Source organism: Dipodomys spectabilis, unplaced genomic scaffold, assembly GCF_019054845.1.
Source record: "Dipodomys spectabilis isolate Male_0828 unplaced genomic scaffold, ASM1905484v1 ptg000455l, whole genome shotgun sequence".
Taxonomy (NCBI): domain Eukaryota; kingdom Metazoa; phylum Chordata; class Mammalia; order Rodentia; family Heteromyidae; genus Dipodomys; species Dipodomys spectabilis.
Window position 1 is genome coordinate 243,924 of NW_024871132.1, and position 21,896 is coordinate 265,819.

At 44.0% G+C, this 21,896-nt stretch overlaps 1 protein-coding gene across 4 annotated transcripts in view; it reads right to left on the reverse strand.

Annotated features, from left to right (window-relative positions):
- Zcchc2 (zinc finger CCHC-type containing 2) overlaps nt 1-19,103 on the reverse strand; it is a 49,499-nt gene extending 30,396 nt beyond the window's left edge. For all 4 annotated transcript variants that reach the window (XM_042668544.1, XM_042668542.1, XM_042668543.1 and 1 more), the window contains exons 1-3: nt 18,162-19,103; nt 3,744-3,855; nt 685-761 (exon numbers count right to left, since the gene is read on the reverse strand). In XM_042668544.1, coding sequence (XP_042524478.1) covers nt 685-761; nt 3,744-3,855; nt 18,162-19,103 — 1,131 coding nt within the window. The remainder of the gene's footprint in view (nt 1-684; nt 762-3,743; nt 3,856-18,161) is intronic.
- Nucleotides 19,104-21,896: the final 2,793 nt, after the last annotated feature.

The following is a 21,896-nucleotide window of genomic DNA, read 5'->3' on the forward strand; positions in this document are numbered from 1 at the left end:
ACGTGAGCAAGGAATGCACATCATGGTCAGCAGGTAAAAAGGAGGCCGGAAGAGTCTTTCCCCGGTCATAACAGAAGCAGAGCTGGGCTCTGGTTAATCAGGCAGCAGCAAGAGAGAGCAATTACAGATCAGAAGATGAGGCCACAAAGCAAGGACTAAAAACAGCACAGAAAAGAGAGAGAGAAAAAACAAACAAACAAAAAAAAACGGCACAGAGAAATAGAGGAAGAAGAATGTCAGCAAGAAAAATGCCAGAAAGACAAAGCCTATGATCAAATATTACAGTAAGTTGACAAGTATGAAAATACTTGCTTTTACTTTTTAAAGATATGTGCTTCATCTTAATTATTTTTCTATATCTAGGGCTCTTATTTCTCCTCTAATAAAATTGCTATAGTAATTTTAATGTGATAGGACTTCTTTTTAAAAAACTTGGCAAACTATGGTGCCATTCTTCAAACGGTACATTTCCTTCATTACAAACATGTTGCATACATACAGACACAGGAAAACATACATGTATATATATACACACATATGCCTTATATGTATATATATATGAGTGTGTGAATATGCATATGTTAATTCCCCCTTTAAATTCTCAAACTTGCCATAAGTTTCTTCAAAGATCGAAATCACTTAACATAGCAGGTGAGAGACCTTTTGTGGATGAGAATAGCTTACTTTGAATGTGTACTCCCAATATTTGTCAGCCCTTTTTCTCTGCACTCCTTTCAACATTATCTTCTCAATGTGTACAGCTGAAAGACAAAACATACATGCTGACTTGCACTATAGAGATAAGACACACACTTTGGTTATATAAGCTAATCCTATAATTTGACAAATGCTTAGGAATTAAGCTATTTCACTATTGGCCTTAAATGATAAAATAAAGCAAACTGAATTTAATATAGCAATATGACACTCACCCAAAAAGCTGCTTTTTCTATATGCAATGTACATGCTGAATGCCCAAGTATTGTCAAGCTCTTTACTAACACCAAACATAAACCATAGGACAAATAATAAAACATATGTGCTCTGAAGATAGTTTTCTAGAATATGACTTGACTTGACAGCTGTTTCTTTTCTACAAAAACAGTACTTTAGGCTAACTAAATGTAATTCCATTATTTATACATAGTGGATATAGGCAATAATATCTAGTTGTATATACTTAAAAAAGTCAAGTATTATAGTAAGTTGACAAAAATTCCAATTAATAGGTGAATTTTTCTCAAATGTGACCCTTAACATACAATAGTAAATTATAAAACAAACTGAACATTGTAATCAGGTATGAAGGTTTATTGTAAAAGAATTTTCCATAGATAAAAGAGTAGATACAAGTATCACCAAGTTAAAAACTAATTACTCTGAATTCAACTACATATTCATAAAGTAAGCAAATGTACAAATTCCCAGCTACTCACTTTACATTCAAGTATCACCAGAATAATTTTTTTTTTTCCTGTGCCATCTGTGGGGATTAAACTCCGAGCCTGGTTGCTGTCCCTCAGCTTCTGGGCTCAGGGTCACATAACTCCACTTCTGGCTTTTGGGTGGTTAACTGGAGATAAACAGACTTTCCTGCCTGGGCTAGCTTTGAGCCTCTGCTCTCAGCTAGGGTTACAGGCCCAAACCACCCACCAGTGGCCAGCATGGAAACAACAAAAATTTTAAAAGCCAGTGTGAAAACAGCTAGTCTATCAACTACACTGTAAGGACCTAAGAAAAACAGGCTGTTGATCGGGTTTGAAGAGAAGGATGAGGACCTGTTCTACAGCCAGGGAAGTGGCCCTGTAGGCTGACAGCAGTGAACACTTTATCCAAGCAGCAGAGAGGTTAGGAAAGTAACCAACAGAATGGTAAGTCATGGCTAGATTTAGGGAGCAGACAATGAGAAAGAAAATGTCAAGATTCATTTGGCTTTAGAAGGAGTTAAAATAGATTTAAAAAAAAACAACAGTAATAAACGGTAAAATTAACAGTGACAAAAAAGCACGGAGAAGAAAGATTGTTACATAACATAGAAGGTAGCAGTGAAAAAGCATGAAGCATATAACAGAAATATGCAGGAAAACAGGAGTGTCAAAGGAATAAAACACCAGTCTTTGTGTCAAAAAGTATTCAGTGGCCTGTTTTATGGCCATTTATTTCTTTTGTCAGCCAGAAATGGAAGCACAAGAAAATCTCAAAAGTCAAATGAAAAGCCTGTCACCTCAGAGGCCAAAGTGGGGATGGAAAGGTCTGCTCAGTCTAAAAATTGTTACAGTAAATGAAATAAAGAGTGATGCTATTAAATAAAAACTTACCTAACTAATTTATTGTGTTCAGAAATTAAGCAAGTCACCTTTGCAAATCAGTGGCCAGGGTTTTTTTGTGGGGGGTGGGAGGGATATATTTCAGTTTAGCTTAGCAGAAAAGGCCATGATGACATTACAGGACATGGAAGCAGGGCTGGCTACAGCTTCAGCCTGGACTTCCAGTGAGAATGTGCTGCTATTTCCCACACTAGTTAGGAGAATACAGGAAGGAGAACCTTCCCCTCTCCTAAATTAAAGCTAAACTGCATGTCTTACACACTCGGCAAAAAGTTATGAATGTTAAGAAAAAATATTTATAGTACTAAGTTAAAGTTAACCTTAGCATCTTTATTTAGTCCTTATGCTTTCTAGAATATTTTTATTTGTAAAACAAAAGAAGCTTTAATCTAAAACCAAACTCTGTTTTAAATTACTTGTTTGACAAGCACTGTGAAGTATCTATGATTAAAGTAGCATAGCTGTTGTGACAGGAGTGGAAGAAATGATAACCTTTTTTCTCAATAAACATTCAGACCGGTTTTTCCTCTAAGGAGAAATATATAACACAAGAATGATTATTATAGGGACTAAATGAAGACATACTGATGTAATTCTAAGTTATTCTAACAGAATACGTCTTTTCTCCTACAGCCTGTATTTTCTGTTTCTGCTTTTCTTTCAGTACCAGCTAATGGACTCCCCAAATGCAAAGGGAGAGAAAGCTCCAAGCTCATGTCTTTTTAGATGGCAAAGTTCTTTCATTCCTCAACCCCAACCCTATTAAGAAATGCATTATTTAATTTGTGGAGGGGAAGGGGAAAAACAAATTGTTTAAATAGGGATACAGGTGGACCCATTGCAACAATGAGATATACAAGTCGTTATGTCAAAAACGAACTTTACAACTTTGGTGCGGGGAGGGGGGAGGATTGGCTGGGGGGGGCGGGGGGGGGGGGGAGGATGGGATTGGAAGGGGAAACAAAGGAGGAGGCTACAATGCTTGATAAGAAATGTACTCATTATCTTGCCCATGTAATTGTAACCCCTCTATACAGTATTTTCACAATAAAAAAAGAAATGCATTATTGCAGGAAAAATGGATTAGCCAGCTATTTATTCACTCTCTTACAGCAGACTTTGAAAAGATTTATTTTTTCAGTAGTTACTGAGCACATTTTATAGATAAAACATTATTTTAAATACATTGAAAATATGATAAAGTCTTCATCCTCTGGAAACACATGACCAGGTTTAAGATAGAGAAGCAAAAAGACAACTGTCTCTGAGATCGGACAGATGCATCTGTGCTGAGACAGGGCCAGAGTACAGATAGTACCTAGAGCACTGGCTGTGCAGCAGAATCTAGAACCAGTGGTTTTCTCTAAGAAGTGTAAGCAGTACCCTGCTTTAAGTTCACAATAAATGTTAACATACCTTCTTGCTGAGCTCTGTGAGGGGCCACAGTCAGTCCATTCTGAGGTACTGGGGCTTGTTCTATGAAACCTGTCTCACTTCTTTGCATGAAATCATCATGAACGAAGGCATTCTAGGGGATAAAGAAGGGCCTGCATTAATCCACACCACGAGACAATAAATCCCACAAATATAAACCACAATGGTTATAATAATGATCCTAATAGCAATGTTTAGGGACCAAATAAGTGTCACAACCACAAGTAAAAGACTAGCTAATGTTTATTTGCATTCAACAGTAATATTTTAGCTATTTTTTTAACCATACGGTTGTCTTAGAACACTCAAAAAAAGCATGTTGCTATTCAGAGTTGCTAGTGAGGTCAATTCTAAAGAATAGTGCACCAAAATCAAAGGGACATATAATAAATGGTACACTACACTTCATTCTAATCCCCCCAAATAAGGATATTTATGCTTTTTTTGTCAGTGTTGGGGCTTGAACTCTGGGCCTGGGCACTATTCCTCAGCTCTTCAGCTCAAGGCTAGCTCTCTACCACTTGAGCTACAGTGCCACTTCTGGTTTTCTGGTGGTTTATTGGAGATAAGAGTTTCACGGACTTTCCCGCCCAGGCTGGCTTTGAACTGCGATTCTCAGATCTCAGCCTCCTGAGTAGCTAGGATTACAGGTGTGAGCCACTAGTACCTGGCTGGATATTTATACTCTTATCTTATTGCATAATTATCATTCATTCCTTTGGTTTGGAGACAGCCTAAAAGGATTACTTTGTTAGGAAAATCTCTCTAAACTGTTTGAGCAGTGAGTTTATTATTAAAGGCAAGACATTTAACAACTGGGTATTCTAATTTTGACTGGATTTGACTAATCTTTAATCAACTTTACAAATTTATGCTTTGAGGATCAGATCATGCATGTCTTAGAATTTTCAAGAATTAAAGAATGAAAGCAGCGTAATGTTATATGTTATTATTATCAAACTAGTTAAGCTGAAAAAGAAAACAGTCCTGTATCACACCTCACCCCTTATCTTCACCCTTTCTGCTCAGAACTTCAATATATTACTCATATCAAAATCAGCTCAACTTTCAAGAACCAACTGCAATTTTACAAAACTACACTTAATAACATATACCCATTTTTAAATTGTGTAAATGACACAAACAAAGGACCTTAAACTTCCCAAAGACGTCGGTCCACTTAAGATATTTCTCCTGTTCTCCTGTCCAATCTTGCATACTGGTTGGATGATGAACAGTATGGAAAGCCTGATCACAAGACTACTTGTAGAAATAAACTACCACACTGGATATTCATGGGAGCTCAGCTTCAGCCTTATAATCTTCTAGAAACTCAAGAAATAAAGATTGTCTACAAAGAATCATTTAATGAGTACCCAGACCTTACCAGTCAATGTCCAGTTTCTGAGACATTTAACCTGATGGCCAATGTCTACAATCACAACAATCACAGCACTCTGGAGGCTGAGACAGGGGTACCAGAAGCTAGAGGCCAGCTGGGCTACACAGAGAGACCCTGTCTAGCCCTCCTCAAGAAAAAAATTTAAAAAGTAGATAAAAACTCATTTAACAATAACCAAGTCACATACACTTGAACCCAGACCATGCCATGTTTTCTCACAAGGTAGTTAAGATCACATTTTCCTAAGAGAGTCTTCTTTTCAAAACTGTCACACTGCTATAATTACTCCAAATAACAGCTGAAATATGGGGGATAGGGCGGTAAACTCAGTGGAAGAGTGCCAGCATTCTCTCCCTATTTTTTTTTTTTTTTTTGTGGAAAGGGAAGGAGGGGAAGAAAGGGAGATACAATCCTCTCAAATAGTTGTGTTAACTGGAGCTCCAATCATTTCTTATAGTAGAATATACCTATGTGGGGACCAATACTAGGGCTTGAACTCAGGGCCTTGTGTTCTCGCCCAGTTTTTTCACTCACAGCTGTTGCTCTACCACTTGAGCCTATCTCCTGTCTGGCTAATTAATTACAGAGGGCGGCTTACAGGCTGTCTTTGCTCAGGCTTCCTTCAAACCAGGAACCTCCCTGTCTCAACTATCCAAGTACCTACAATTACAGGGGTGTGCCATTAGCACGTGGCTCTAAAGAGTATTTTTCTACATTTTGACATGTGGTTCATAAATGTAAAATTATACTATTAAAAATAATGAAGCAAAATATACAAAAATAACAGTTCCATTAGAGAAATGCAAATCAAACCCACAATGATACCACTTTACACCTAATGGGTGTGAAGAAAAAACAGAAAAGAGAGCCAGTGAAGACATGAACTGAACACTACTGAACTGTACACTCAAAAAGATTCAAGTGGTTGGGCTGGGAAGGTAACTCAGCGGTAGAGTTGCATGCCTTGCAAGCATGAGGCCCTGGGTTCGATTTCTCAGCACCACATAAACAGAAAAAGCCGGAAGTGGCGCTGTGGCTCCAGTGGTAGAGTGCTAGCCTTGAGCTGAATAGCTGAGGGACAGCACCCAGGCCCAGAGTTCAGGCACCATGACCGGCAAAAAAAAAAAAAAAAAATCACACAAAAAGATTCAAGTGGCAAATTTTGTTATACATATCTTAAAATAGTAAAATAATCATCCTGCCTCCACAAATATTCTAAATACTAAAGTAAACAGGAGAAAAGTTTACTTCACAATCAAAATCACAGTTTTCGTTTGAAGTTAAGAACTTTAAGAAAACAATTTGCATGAAATGCGGAACATGTATGTAATCCTAGTTATTCTGGAGGCAGGAGGATCACAAGCTCAAGTCCAGCCTGAGAATTTACCAAGATTCCGTCTCTATGTGAAGTCAACATGGCCTGAGAGTGTTATTCAATGGCACAGCATGTAGGAGACTCTGGTTTAGCTCCCAGTACACTAAAAGTGTGCGTGTGTGAAGGGGGCGTAGAAGAACACAATTTAACAGTGAAGGAAAAAACTCCTATTTAATGAGAGGGAGAAAAATAAAGTTTGAGTTTCTATCTAAGAAACAGTCAATAAACTGGTAAAATATCTACTGACATTTACATAGGGATACAGGTGGACCCATTGCAACAATGAGAAGTACAAGTCGTTATGTCAAAAACGAACTAACAACTTTGGTGGGGGGGGGGGGGGGAGGATTGGGTGGGGGAGGATGGGAAGGGATGGGAAGGGGAAACAAAGGAGGAGGCTACAATGCTTGATAAGAAATGTACTCATTATCTTGCCCATGTAATTGTAACCCCTCTGTACAGTATTTTCACAATAAAAAAAATAAAAATAAAATCATAAAAAAATCTACTGATTTTTTTCTTATTGTCCTAAGTCTCAGTAGGTACTAATACTGTTAAATCAGGCTAAATTTAGAAGCAATTTACACAGGTCACACAGAGGTCCAGAGACCAGAATTATGCCATTTACTAGCCACAATTATTAGTAACACTGTCTCCCCTTTTACATGTTACATAACATGACATTCAATAGAGGGAAGTGTGCCGTAAAACCTGAGAACTACTACTAAGGAATTGTACAGAGGGGAATCACACCCTCTTTCTCGGTTAAGTTTGAATTTCCATCTCTGGGAATTCCATTCCTTGGAATGCCAAGGAGTATTTAAAGAATTATTTATTGCCTTTCTGTTTAACCAAGAGGCAAAAGTTGGATTAATCTCTACTCAATGAAATAGTACAACTTAATTCAAGGTAATACTTTGAGAATCATCCCCATGGCATCTGATAAAAGGCAACTTTTGGACTGTAAATAAATATGCATGGTAATTACTAAAACTGTACTGAAACAACAAAACTGACACAGCAGTGCAAAGGAGACCAACGAATCAATAGCCCAGAAACAGCACAAAGCGGATTTCTGCTGTGCTGATAGGCTCCTGATGTAGAAAACTAGAAAGGTGGTTGATAAGGTGAGTCAGCAAAGTGCAACAGAATTAGCCACCTTTTGGGGGCAAATATAATCTAGCTATTGAATGGGGAGTGGAAGGGTCATTTAGTGAGCCTGTGTGCACTCCATCATCACAGTCAACAGATCAGACTGGGCCACTACGGCAAGGAAGCCACAGTAATAGAAACCATGCAAGGTTTTCTGGGCATGGTTAGCTAAGCAGAACTTGACAGATGAAATAAGATGGAACAGCAAGAATCATACTCTTTTGGAACTCTACGTACTTATTAACTGAAAAATTAAAACTGTCTTTTTTTTTTAAGAAACTGAACTTGCAGATTCATTTACATTAAGGAAGATCTAGTAAATAATGAGATCAGAAGCTTTCCAGGCAGGAGTGGAAGAGAGTAAAGAGAAGCAATAGCAGCTTTAGCTTTCCTTGTAAAGCTCTCGCAGCTTCTGCTACTTCAACCTAAATAGTGCTATCTTCTAGTTGGCACGTGAGTGGTGAAAAATATAGACTGTACTAGACCACAAAAGGACAAAGGTACAGGATCCAGAGAGGGTAGCTTTTTTTTTTCTAAAGCATGGCTTTAGAGCCCAGACCAATGCTGGAGCCTGTTCTTCAGCACTAGACTTGGGTGTCCTTTTCCTTCTGCCCCCTTCAGAAGAGAAAAGTTCTCTTTCTGCGTAGAAATGAGGAGGTAGAACCAGGAAACTGCTACCTATATACCTGGGCAAGTTATTGTCAACAAGAAGTGAGCTGGCTGATGGTGCGAGAACCATACATTGCTAGGTCCACTAGCACCTCTAGCAGAACTAGCCTTCAGAACAGAAAGTCTTTGAACTACTCACAAATTTAGGTTTTACAGCGTTTAAGAGAGACCCTTGACAGTAAGTAATGTATACATTAGTAAGCACTTGCAGGGCTGGCAACAACTGGCCTGGGAACACATAAGGTCTTCAAAACCATGTTACATAATGGATAAGAGGGAAGCCATAGCCACGTGCTTCCCATCAGCTTCCCCTGACCTGTATTGATGTTTTTGTATGCCCACGAATGATGCTATAAATATCCAAATGGACCCTTGGCAGAAAAAAGCTTCCCACGTGATAGTATCAGGTAACACTATGGTAGGGTAGGATTTGGCACTCATGGCACCTATTAGAATAGGCACTTTATAAGCTAACCAAACCATTCCTCCAAACCAACAAAATCATTCAATTCAAAATGTCATTGGCAACCTCTCTGTATGTAAATGGGCCTTAAAAAGGTGGCTCAGTGGTAGAGCACTTGAGGCCCTGGATTCAATTCCTCAGCACCATATAAGCAAAAAGAAAAAAGCTGGAAGTGGCGCTGTGGCTCAAGTGGTAGAGCGCTAGCCTTGAGCTGAAGAGCTGAGGGACAGCGCTCAGGCCCAGAGTTCAGGCCCCACGACCAGACCCAAAAAAAAAAAAAAATTAAAAATAAATAAATAAGTAAAAATGAAGTAATTCCAAACACTATAGCTTCACCCTGGCATGAGACCACACTATCCTCTCTAGGACCAGTAGAACAAGAATCTATTACTCTATGGAAACTATCCCAGCTGAGACAGTCTTAACAAGAAGCATAAACATGAGTTACTTTACAGACAGCTCATCTCAATGAGAAAAGGTAAGTTTTGGCTTTCTAAGCATACCAAGTATCACTCCCCACCACCATATGTCAGCCAGTTGACCCAAAACTGGAAAATAAACACTAGAAGAGGTTCCATGTAGTAAACTACTCAGACAAGAAGAAAATACTCTGTAACTCATGCTTCTCCATCTTATCAAAACATCACTGACAGATACAGTGACAATATATTTACTCCACACACAGAATGCTAATACCAACTTGACAAGTATTTCATAAGCACAACTATTCAGTATTCACCAACTAAAGATTCATGTCAAATCTTTACAATTCCTCTTATTTAAAAAAAAAACAACTGGGACTGGGAATGTGGCTTAGTGGTAGAGTGCTTGCCTAGCATGCATGAAGCACTGGGTTCAATTCCTCAGTACCACATAAACAAAAAAAGCCAAAGTGATGCTGTGGCTCAAGTGGAAGAGTGCTAGCTAGCCTTGAGTAAAAGAAGCTCAGGGACAGTCCCCAGGCCCTGAGTTCAAGCCCCAGGACTAGCAAAAAAAAAAAACACACACAAAAACAAAACAAAAAAACTGTGGCTACATATGTAGCAATACATATTGTTATAAAGTACCTGGGTAAATATACTTCAACATAAGACCAAAAATCACTGTCTGATGTGATTCGTCTTAATGTAATTTGTCATATTAGTATTTCTGAGCTATACTTAAAAAGCATAAGCAGAAGAAATTATGACTGAGCACTCAGGATATATGCAACGCTGACAAAAAAAAAAAAAATGAGACACTGATGCCTAGCCTTTGGGGAATTTCAAAGCCTAGTAGGAAAGGTCAATTTTATATTTTAAAATAACACTAAGAATTACAGAAGTACCAAAACCCCAACCAAATATATGCTCTAGAAGAACTCAGAGTTAGCAAAGAATCCTAAGATTGCCATAGAAACAGTTCTAACAAACGCCACACAGAGGTGGGTGTTCCATTCAAGCCCAGCCTAGGATGGAAGGCGAGGTCTGTGAAGAGTACCAGAACGGGAGTTGGAAATTAAAGACCTACCCAGTCACTGAAAGAAAATGTAGTTACAATTAAATATTTATTTAGGAAGATGTACCTGGTAGCATATCCAAAAGATAGAAGCTAGTCTAAAAGCAAGGAAATCAGCAAGGAGAATATCATTCAAGTGTTTAGGCATAGAGTCCTGAAAAAGAACGGTGGCAGTAGGGATGAAAACTGGACAGCCAGAATACAAGGCTTATATATAATAAGTACCAGTGGGAGAACTGGGTGAGTCTGGAGTTCCCTTTATACAGATTAAGTCTTGAGTGAAATCTGACCTTCAGGAGATATATGTCACAGGCAAACATACACAATATTTTTGCTTATGACCATAAAACCTGTTGACAACTTACTCCTTCAAGAAATTTACAAGACCTTTGTAATCCAACTCATTATCTCAACTGTCTATATTGCTGTTCTCTTTTTTTGGGGGGGAAGGGGTGGGAGGTCAGCTGTGGGGCCTAAACTCTGGGCCTGGGTGCTGTCCCTCCCTCAGCTCTTCAGCTCAAGGCTAATGCTCTACCACTTGAGCCACAGCACTACTTCTGGCTTTTTCTGCTTATGTGGTGCTGAGGAATAGAACCCAGGGACTCATGCAAGCAAGGAAAGCACTCCACCATTGAGCCACCTTCCCAGACCTTGCTATTCCACTTTTATATACATTATCATATTGAACTTCACAACAGTTATAGAAATAGATGAGGAAGATATCCTACCCTATAGACTGGTTATACTCAAGTGTGGGATGTGACCTTTTCGATACTTAAATCTGAGCTCAGAATGAGCATCAAACACTTCTAAGGAGCCAAGATATGGGGAAGGGAATTAAAGGTCACGTATTTCTTGTAGCACAGGAACAGAAGGAAAAGAGCTGCCCAGGGCCCACCACCTATGACATAAACACTCCATGCGGCACTTCCCTTCTCCCAGGACTGTTTATAGATGGGGGGAGGGGGGGGGGCGGAGGAGTTGTCTTTGAATAAACAAGGTTATTGTGAGGAAAGAATTCATTGTGTAAAAGAGGCACTTTATATACTGTCATCCATAATGAAAACAGTGCTGGTGACATAAAAACCCAATATGCTTTCAGAGCAGTACAAATCTTGTGTGTGTTTGGGTGGTGGAGGGGTGTACCCACACATGTGCAAGCATATTTTTGGTAGTTAATTGGAGATAAGAGTCTCACAAACTTTCCAGTGCAGCTGGCTCTGAACTGAGATCCTCCAATCTCAGCCTCCTAATACAGGTGTGAGTCATGGGCACTTGGTAAACTTTGTCTTTATATTTTAAAAAGCCTAATGTATCTCAAGGAAAATAGTGTAAGATGTTAAAAATTTAGCCAATTTAATGGCATATATAAAAAGATAGGAAAATGCTCCATAAAAATAAATTCCATATGGAATTGTAACCCCTTTATATAACTACTTAATAACAAAAATAAACTGGATGTCAGTCTGCTCTGAACCAATTAACTATATAACTTAACAGAACTGAAATGTAGTTTTACTTTTTAAGACAGGGTCTTGGTAGCTTATTTTTCAGGTAGGCTCTCACTTTTAGCCCAGTTTGACCTCAAACTTGTAATCTTACTGTTTTCAGCCTACTGAGTGCTGAGATTATAGGAATGCACCACAAAATAGCTTTAGTTTCCTACATAAATTTGATAAAGATTATAGCTTCATGGGAATGATAATCCAAATTCAAGTAGGTACTTTCTCTATTCCCATCCCCAAATACAGCAGTGGTAAAATTATGTTTTCTATTTTTGGTGGTACAGTACTGTGGTTTGAACTCAGGAACCACTTTACTATCTGAGCTCCTCTCCCAGTGTTTTTTTGTTTAGATACTTTTCAGGTAAGGTCTCACATTTTTGCTTAGGCGCAACCTCAAGACATAGATTTTTTTTTTTTTACCTAGTTTTGATTCAGAGGTGAATCACCACATCTGTCTTAAATATTGGTTGAGGCAGGGTCTTAATAACTTTTTGCTTTGGTGGGCCTGGACCTACAATCTTCCCAATTAGCTCAAGAAGATCCTAACTCCTAACTAGGATTAGTGGTTTGAGTCTTCATGTCTGACCTAAAGAATGTGTATTTGGGGCTGGGAAGGTGGCTCAGTGATAGAGCGCTTGTCTTGTATGCATGAGGCCCTGGGTTCGATTCCTCAGCACCACATAAGCAAAAAGAAAAAAGCTGGAAATGGCGCTGTGGCTCAAGTGGTAGAGCACTAGCCTCGAGCTAAAGAGCTGAGGGACAGTGCCCAGGCCCAGAGTTCAGGCCCCACGACCGGACCTCCCCCTCCCCCCCAAAAAAAGAAGAATATGTATTTTCCTGACTTGTAACTCAGAATTTCTTCTTGGATTTCAACAACTTTTTTTAATGTAAGTATTGTGAAAATAATTGTTCCAAACAAACGTCTCAAATACTATCCTTTCAATTACCAGCCTTTCTTGAATGCAATCTACTAAAGAGGCATGACAAAAAAAGCACAAAATATTCCATGTGAACTTTAAATAGAAAAACAGAAATTTAAAATCCAAATAAACATTCTACTCCTGAAAATAAAACACTATTTGAAAAAGTCAAGTGCTATTCTCCATCAAGAATGAACATTCCAAATAGTACAAGTTATTTTTGCAACTGTCTTGTTAATTCTGTCACCATAACCACAAAAGAAAGTTACTCTCACCATTTTATAGATAGCCTGGTTAATAAAACTGAGGTAGTGAAAGAGATGGACTTTTAAGACTCCAAGAAATCCTCTACTAATCTTGGTGCTCATGTGCATGCTCTTTCCCTCATGCCCCCTCCCTTTACAATATACTGCCTTTACAATATACTGCCTTTACAATATACTGCCCCACAAACAAAATTAAAACAGGTCATAAACACCCGCAAATCAGGGCTGAGAAGGTGGCTCAGTGGTAGAGCATTTGCCTTGCATGCATGAGGCCCTGGGTTCGATTCCTCAGCACCACATAAGCAAAAAGAAAAAAAGCCAGAAGTGGCACTGTGGCTCAAGTGGTAGAGCACTAGCCTTGAGCTGAAGAGCTGAGGGACAGCGCCCAGGCCCAGAGTTCAGGCCCCACAACCGGACGCCCCCCCCCCCAAAAAAAAGACCCGTATGTGTATATATATAGAGATACAGACAGACACTGACAAGTATTGGTGGACTTGAATTAAAGCCCTGGATTCTCCCCTCCCCATCAAAGTTCTCCTTAACTGAAAAAAAAAAAAACACTACAGAAAAAATGCCCCTGAGGGAAGATATACAACAGCTTAGTTTAGCTATTAGATATTTAGTTGTTTATTGAAGATCAAGTACCAGGATTTATTCATTCCACTGTACACTGAATCCTAGAAATCTAAACCTAAGTATCACCTATAACTTTTGGTGCATGTGCGGGCTACTGAGGCTTGAACTCAAGACTCACAGGGTCTTTGGCTCTCATTTGGCTTTTTTCACTCAAGGCTGACTACCTACCACTTGAGCCATACCTCTACTTCTGCTAGTTAACTGGAGATAAAAAGCCTCACAAACTTTTCCGCCCTGGCTAGCTTGAATCCCAGGATGCTCAGGTCTTTAGGATTTACAGGCGTGAGATGGCACCCAGCCATTTCCAACTGGTAACTGAAGAAAGTCACAGGCAGGGACCATAGTTTCAAAGACACTATTGAATTTAAGTTACTAAATGTCTAGCAGTGTCCAAAAAATTACATGAGAGCAAGCATTGAAACTATTCTTTTTACCCAGACATGGTGGCATACACCTATAATCCTGTGGCTGAGAAGAAATATGGCAAGTACAAGGCCAGCCTGGGCCTGTAAGAACCTGTCTCAAAACAGAAAACATATTCATCATTTTAAAAGTGTTTTTTTAGGGCTGGGAAGGTGGCTCAGTGGTAGAGCGCTTGCCTTGCATGCATGAGGCCCTGGGTTCGATTCCTCAGCACCACATAAGCAAAAAGAAAAAAGCCGGAAGTGGCGCTGTGGCTCAAGTGGTAGAGTGCTAGCCTTGAGCTGAAGAGCTGAGGGACAGCACCCAGGCCCAGAGTTCAGGCCCCACAACCGGACCCCAAAAAAACAAAAAAAAAAAAAGTTTTTTTTAAAACGCATTCTTTTAGTGCTTAATACGACAGAAATTCTGGCAACTATTTCCCTCTCATTTTCTATAGCTGCTCTCACATTGACACTTTCTTTGCGCAAGCAACATTTATGGTAAAAACCCTTTGAATTTTCTCAGGCCCTGAACAAGGACAACTAGTTTATTTTATTCACTTTATTAATTTAGTAATTTTGAATTCAAATGATATAGTTCATGTATGGTTTATGAGTGAATTCAAATGACAATAAGACACAGGATCATGTCCAATAACATTATTTTTCATTCAAATAGTACTATTTTTCAGCGAGGACCCTGAAAATATAATCACCAGAGAATAGCCAAAACTACAATATTAACCACTGACTACTGTGCATCTATGTATTTGTTTTTACACCTTCATATTGCTAGCTGGAGGCTAAATCTCGACGTTTACGCATAGTGAAGCATTCCTTTCATCACGAAAACATAAAAACCTTAGCTCCTTTTCAATGAAGAAGCACTCATTGATGCTAGGGTCTTTTTAAAGTACTCATGCAGTGTTTTGTTCTTAACATATAATTTATGCCATGCTTAAAACCATGAGTCTTCAGCTACGTTATACATGTGGTCTGTAGCTCTAACAGAATTACTTCAATCACACACTTCCTAGAACACTGTTAATGAGTACTTTCTCCATTGCCCATTGATCTATTGCTGAATTTTATGGAAGCTACTGGCTATCCACTACTGTTGGGTAGGGAGGAAATGAGACATGTGCAGAAATCTCCTAAAAGGAATGCTAATATTCAAGATGTAATCGAATGTAACATTTACTATAATGTCACCCAAATCGCATCTTTAAAAACTACTAAAGTGACATGATTACCATTCTGGTGGTAATTTGTGAACTTGTCACAACTGTTAACATTTTAACCATGGCATCACACCATGTGCTAGACCAAACTTCAAGGGGGTATAAAATAAAACACAGGCATAAAAGTCCAAGCTTTACCTGAAACATCAGTTGTTATCGTAAGACATTTTAAAGACAGCTATTGGTACAAGTTTTGTGAGAGCAAAAACACTTTTCGGGGTCAGTATACTTTCAGTTAAAATTACAAGGAATCAGTTTTGCTTTGTCCATGTAGTATAGGTGCAAATACAAAGGAGCACCAGCGATTCACTTATTAAGAAGGAAAAACCTGACTCCTGATCAATTGTAAGGCTGCCCACAAGTGGCCACAAGGTTACCTCCACGTGAACTTCCTTTCCCAGGTGACCACAGCCGGCAGGCCCACGGCCCACGTGGTAACGACGTCAGGGCCCCCCACCCGGGAGGGGCGGGGCCGCGCCAGTCACGTGGGCCGCACGCAGCCGCCATCTTGCGGGGCGGAGGGGAGACGCCCCCAGGGCAGACCCCTCGCCACCGCCGGAGGGCCGGGAGGGTGCGGGGTGCTTTGTGCCCGGGTCCCCCAGGGCCCTCGGGATGGCCCCGCGCCTTCGCGCCAGGGACGCACAAGCCCCAGGCGCATCGCCGCGGACGCGGAGGCCCGGTGCGCCTGGGCAGCGGAGGCCGAGCAACCGCTGGGTGGGACTGCAGAGAACGAGCTTTAAATCAGCCGGCGCACCTGCAGCCCGAGTGACGGCTCGGGAGATCCGCTGGGACCCCCCGGGGCCAGGGCGAGCCACGGCCGGAGGCCTCGGGGTCACTAACGAGCACAGGCCTGGGGTTGGAGCAGCGAGGGAAAATAGAACCCCACACGGCTGCTGGACAAGCCCCAGCACACCCAGGGTCTAGGGCTCACCTTCAGCGTCTGCGGTAGTACGTGCACCCCTGACTCAGGGCCCCTCCGTTGACGGCCACAGCACAGGCCACTTTCTGACAAGGAATGGTGGGCCCAGAAATTCTGGCAGGGTCACCAACCTGCTTGACCTCTCCTCCCAGCCCTCGCTGACCGGCCAGAGAAGGCCACACACTGCAGTCAAGGTAAATCTACTTACTCGGATAGCACGAATCGCTCCCCTTCTCCCCTCGGTCTAATTGTGCTACAATACTCACATTATAAGCAAAATTTTAAAAAAGGAAAAAAAAATCTGAAATCAGTGAAGTACCCTGGCTGGAATGGTATGACTGGAATCGGAGGTTCCACAGTGCCACCCTTTCCTCAGACCCACATTCAATGTTATCTTTACTATACATAGACGGTTACAAGAAAGCGCCTAAAAATATTTACTCACTGTTCTAGAACTCGTGCTTTCTTCTGGAAATTTAATAGCTTTGCAGCAGATCTTTTCAGATATATTTGACTGAGTAGGCTGAGGGATGGAGTGGCTTTTTCCACTTTTACACACACACACATACTAGTAGTAGTAATAGGCACTGGAAGAGGGTAAAATTTCACGATCGACAAGAAAATGATGGGTACTAGCATTACTACATCTGAATTTGATTTAAAAAAAAAATCTATCCTGAAAGATGAGCTTATCACTTCATAGAAGCCTCAGAGTAAAAATGAGGGGCTCAGCCTAGATTTTCTCTGTCCCTTTCAAACCCTAGATACCTTAAAATCGACAGGTAATGATTCTACACCGCCTTTAGTGAAACACGATGCGAAATTTTAGTTCAGGGATAGTGAATGACAGCATATATATAAGTTGAATTAACTTTCAAGCAGGGAGGAGGGAATCCCCTTTCCCACTATGTATTCTGGAGATCATTTAAGTTGAAAAGCATGACATCCAAATCAATACCTTTCAAAAGATCCACACCAGTAAGTACTTAATGTACATAGTTTTTACTCTAGCCCAAACCTACTCCCCTCCTCTCCATTAAACTGTTATTCTCAAGGATTTTACTGGGCCTGGATAATTGCTTTCATGGCTCTGTAAAAATTCCTTACCGTTTGCGACAAGTGCCTCATCCGGATTCTCATCTACGACATTTTAGGGGTTAAATAATAACTGTTAAACGACATCAATGCCCATAGTAAAGGATCAACCGAGTACTAGGGACTAGGCTCCTGGAGACAGCTGGTTGAGCTGGAGGTGGAGCACTGGAGCAGGCCACCCCAGAGCTGTCTTTCTGACCCAGACACCTGCATCAGTACTTAGGTAAATTCGCAGGTCTCCACATCAACATCTTTCTGGGGAATATTAATGCCTCTTCATGGAAACCAAAAGATCCATACGACCCGTTTTAAGTTTGGCACACATCTGGCATTTTAAAAGGCTCCTTTCTGCCAAAGACAAGGACAGCAGGCCTGTTGTGTACCTTTTCCAGCAGTTCATCCAAGATCAGGCAAAGCTTTAAGACCTGAGACCCAGAAAGGGAACGAAGTGGCCGAGGCCAGGCTCCGGGCTGGCTGACAGACCGGCTCGCTAACATTTCCCTTTGGCCTGTAGGTAGTGCCAAGAAATGCCCAAAGCCAAGAATGTCCGGAGACCCCTCGCAGCGAGAAGAGCCCTGGAGCTGGGAGCTCCAGGTCCTCCGTGCAACTCCAGCAGGAAGGGTATTCTAGAGCATTCCGTTATGGCGGGTGTCTTTGCAAGCATGAGGTGGGGTGGGGAGGGCGAAGGTGGGGGTGGGGGGGTTGTTAAGCGGCCCAACCAAACGAAGATGAGGACTCGGACTGAGAGCCAACGCAAGGGAATTTCAGGGGCACCTGCGCCAGGCCGGGGACGAGGTCAGGGGGCGTCCGAGGGCTAGGCGAGGGGGGGGGGGGATGATGCCGCGTCGCGGCGCCTTACCTGGGGCCTGGAGCCCGCAAAGTTGCCCGGCTCCACCTCCGCGTCCTCGGCGACCCCGCGGAGCGCGTGACGGAGCCGCTCCAGGTGCTCCCTTAGGGTAACCCGCTGGTGGAAGGAGAAAGCCGGGTGCAGCGAAGCCATGGTGAACAGCAGTAGCAGTTCCTCCTGGGCCCGCGAGCCGAGCCCGCCGCCCGCCCCGGGCTCGGGGCCGCCGCCTTCCAGGCCCGAGCCGTCTTTTTCGGCGTCCGGCTCCGCGTCGCCCGGCTCGTCGTCCGCGCCGCCCCGCGAGCCCTCGCCCCGGGCCGCGCGCAGGCTCTTGAGCACCGAGTCCACTTGGGGCAGGAGGCGGTGCAGGCGGCCGGCGGCCTCCCGGTTCTCCGAGCCCAGCAGCGCCAGGTAGACGATGAGGCGCGAGCGCACGGCGGGCTCTCGGAAGTCGGCCAGCGGCCCCGGGTCCGAGAGGCCATTGGCCTTGGCCTCCGAGTCGCGCAGGTAGTGGTAGTCCTTGCGCGCCAGGTCCTCCAGGCACGAGCCGAGGAAGCGCAGCTCCAGCGGGTTGCACAGGTCCAGCAGCCCGCACATGAACTCCAGGCGCTGCGCCGAGCCCAGCACCAGCCCGAACCACTCGTACACCCGCTCCTGCTCGCGCAGCGCCGCCGCGGCTCCGCCGCCGCCGCCCGGCATGCCCGCCGCCCCCGCCGCCGGCCCGCCAGCAACAGGCGGCCCGAGCCCCAGGGGCGGCGGCGGCGGCGGCGGCGACGGCGGCGGCGGCGGCGGCGGCGGGGGGCCCCGCGGCGGGCCCGAGGGCGGCGGCGGGCGGCAGTCGCGGCGGCGGCGTGGCGGTGCCTTCGCGCCCGGCCGCGCGTCCGCGTCGGGCTCCTCCGCGTCGGGCGGCGGCTCGGCGGGGTGCGTCGGCTTCAGCGGGAGCTTCATCCTCAGCATCCTCGGCTAGGGCGGCGCGGACATGCGAGCGGGGGCGGGCGGGCGGGAGGAGCCGCGCGGCGGGGCGGGGGCCGGGGCGGCGGCGGCGGAGGCCGGGGCGGCGGCGCGGCCGTCAGGAGCGGGGCCGCTCCATGCCGCTCGGGGAGGGCCGGGAGTGGGTCTCGGCCGGCGAGGGGGGCGGCGACCGGCCGGCGGGGTCGCTGGCGTCGTTGTGCCGGACCAGAGGCGGGGCGTGCCCGCAGCGGCTCCTCCCCGCTGGGCGCCGCGCCGGTTCTGGGAGCCCGGGTGCGGGTGGGAGCGAGCGAGCGAGCGAGCGTGTCCTCCTTCCGCCTCCCAGTCCCCGTCGTCCGCACTGGGCTGGGGCGGCGGCGCCAGAGCGGTTCCCTCGCGAGCCCCTGCGGACCCAGCGGCTGTGCTGGGCGGAGACGCTGGCGGGCTCCGCGCACCGCGCCTCAGCCAATCAGCGCACCAGGACGACGGTGACGTAAATCTCTCCGCCCTGGGGCCCGCCTCCCTCCGAGAAACCACGCCCAACCGCTGCTAGAGCACCGCCCTCCTGCGGCTTCCGAGCGGTCCTAAAGTCCGGCGTCTGGAAGCAGCGGTGGACGTGGGGTGGGACCCAGGGGCGGCTGCGAGGTGAGCCAGCCGGGACGCGGGTCCATGCGGGGCCCACGTGAGAAAGGGAAGTGGACGACTTGGGTTAGTTGTTTTCCCTCCGCGAGGGCCCCGCCGCGCTTTGCAGACCGCGTAGAGCTCGGCCACCTCCGCCAGCCGCACGGGATCCCTAGGTCTGGCGTCCCGACGCGTCCGGGAGGGGTCGTGCGCACCCCGGAATGACCCCGTCCAAAGCCTCGCCCCTGGTGGACTTCGTGAAATCCCCGCTGTGTAACACTTTGCCAGGGTCCCTCATGCGGACGCCGTGACGCCAGTCGGGGCCGGGGTCGGTGGCTGCGCGGCCTGCTGGGGCCGGCGGCGGGGAGGGGTGGGGGGCTGCAGGGGTGGCGCCTCTGACCCGACGAGCTCTGGCCTGTGTGGAAGTCATGTCCCCCAGTTTAGGGAAAGACCCCCCACACCCCCCAAGAAATGCCCATCATTTAGGAATCATCTGAATCACGTATTTGCTCAGAAACTTGTGGGCTCCTCACGTGGGAGCATGTTGGATCCTAGTGCCAGAGTAAATTTCCTGAGACGCCCAACAATTTAAGTTGCCACCTTGATTGGACATAAACTTTTCAAGCCTGGTTAGGTTGGTTTGTTTTTGTTTTTGGTCCGGAACTCTGGGCCTGGGCGCTGTCCCTCAGCTCTTCAGCTCAAGGCTAGCGCTCTACCACTTGAGCCACAGCACCACTTCCGGTTTTTCAGTGGTTTATTGGAGATAAGAGTCTCACGGACTTTCCTGCCCGAGCTGGCTTTGAACCGTGATCCTCAGATCTCAGCCTCCTGAGTAGCTAGGTTTACAGGCGTGAGCCACCAGCGTCCAGCCTGGTTACGTTTTTTTTGTTTTATTTTTTTTTTAATTGTGAAAATACTGTACAGAGGGGTTACAATTACATGGGCAAGATAATGAGTACATTTCTTATCAAGCATTACGTTTTTAAGGCTTAAAGAACAACAGAAATGCCTCTCTCCCTTTTTTTTTTTTTACTGATTTAATCCAAAGTTTTAAACCTATTTTGGGGTTGTTGTTGTTTGTTTTTGAGGGTTAATAAAAAAAGGCAGGTGTTTTTTTTTTTAGCTTGAAGAGAAAGATCTTTAATGCCTTAAATGTCATACTCAAGAAGCTGTACAAAACAGTACAAAGATGAACTGAATCCTAAATCAGCTTTGGTGATAAAGTTGGGAACTGTAAAATTACTTTCAAGATTGTATGTTGGCAAAACATATGATGACAATCCACTCTTATTATTTGATATTTCCTTAGATTCTTCGAGTATAATCTAAACAAATGAGACAAAGACTCCATGAGGACTTGTATGGAAGGCCCTCCCTTCTTTGTGAGCACTGAAAGAGCTTGATATTAGGGCCTCACACTCTCTAGAGTTTTTCTGCTTATAATTGGAGTATACTACTTAAACCATGCCTCCTGAGTGGCTTTTTTTTTTGGCTGATTAGTTGGAGTCTCTCAGCTAGAGATTCTAGCTAAGATTACAGGTGTGAGCCAATGGTTCCTGGCTCTTGGTTTTTTGTGTTTTTTTTCTCCTCCTTTTGCTGTTAACTTCAACTACCCTGGCATCTACTGCTACTATTTTATTATTTCCTGATCTCACATTCCTAAAGCCTTGGATGGAATGCTGTAAGCACTAATTATAATGCTAGTTAATGCACAGGCCTTGGGTAGTGAATAAATGTGTTAACTTCCTATTTGACTTTTACATGTGACTCAGGCAAAGATTTTTACATTTTCTTTGGCAACAATAAGTCATTTAGTTTTTTCCTTATTGTTTGTTTTGGGTGGTAATGGGAGTTGAACTCAATCTCCCATAAGTTTGGTTCTGTTTCTCAGAAAGATTCTTAGGGACCACATTGACCAAGCTGTCCAAGTTTTTGCTGAACTTGAAGAAGCATGGTGCATTGAAATTTTTGAAGTAACAGTAAAATCTACCAATCTTTAGAGACTGTCCAGAAATAAACTTGATATAATGCAGTTTGGTTTGGAAAACTACTAGGCTACCGGTTTATGATAGGAACTGAATGACTCTAGGCACTTACCCATGGCAGAGGTCCTTCACTAAGCTGCGTAGTTCTGAAAGACCTCTCCTGGGCAAACAGACCTTTGGCTCAACTGTTCAAAAC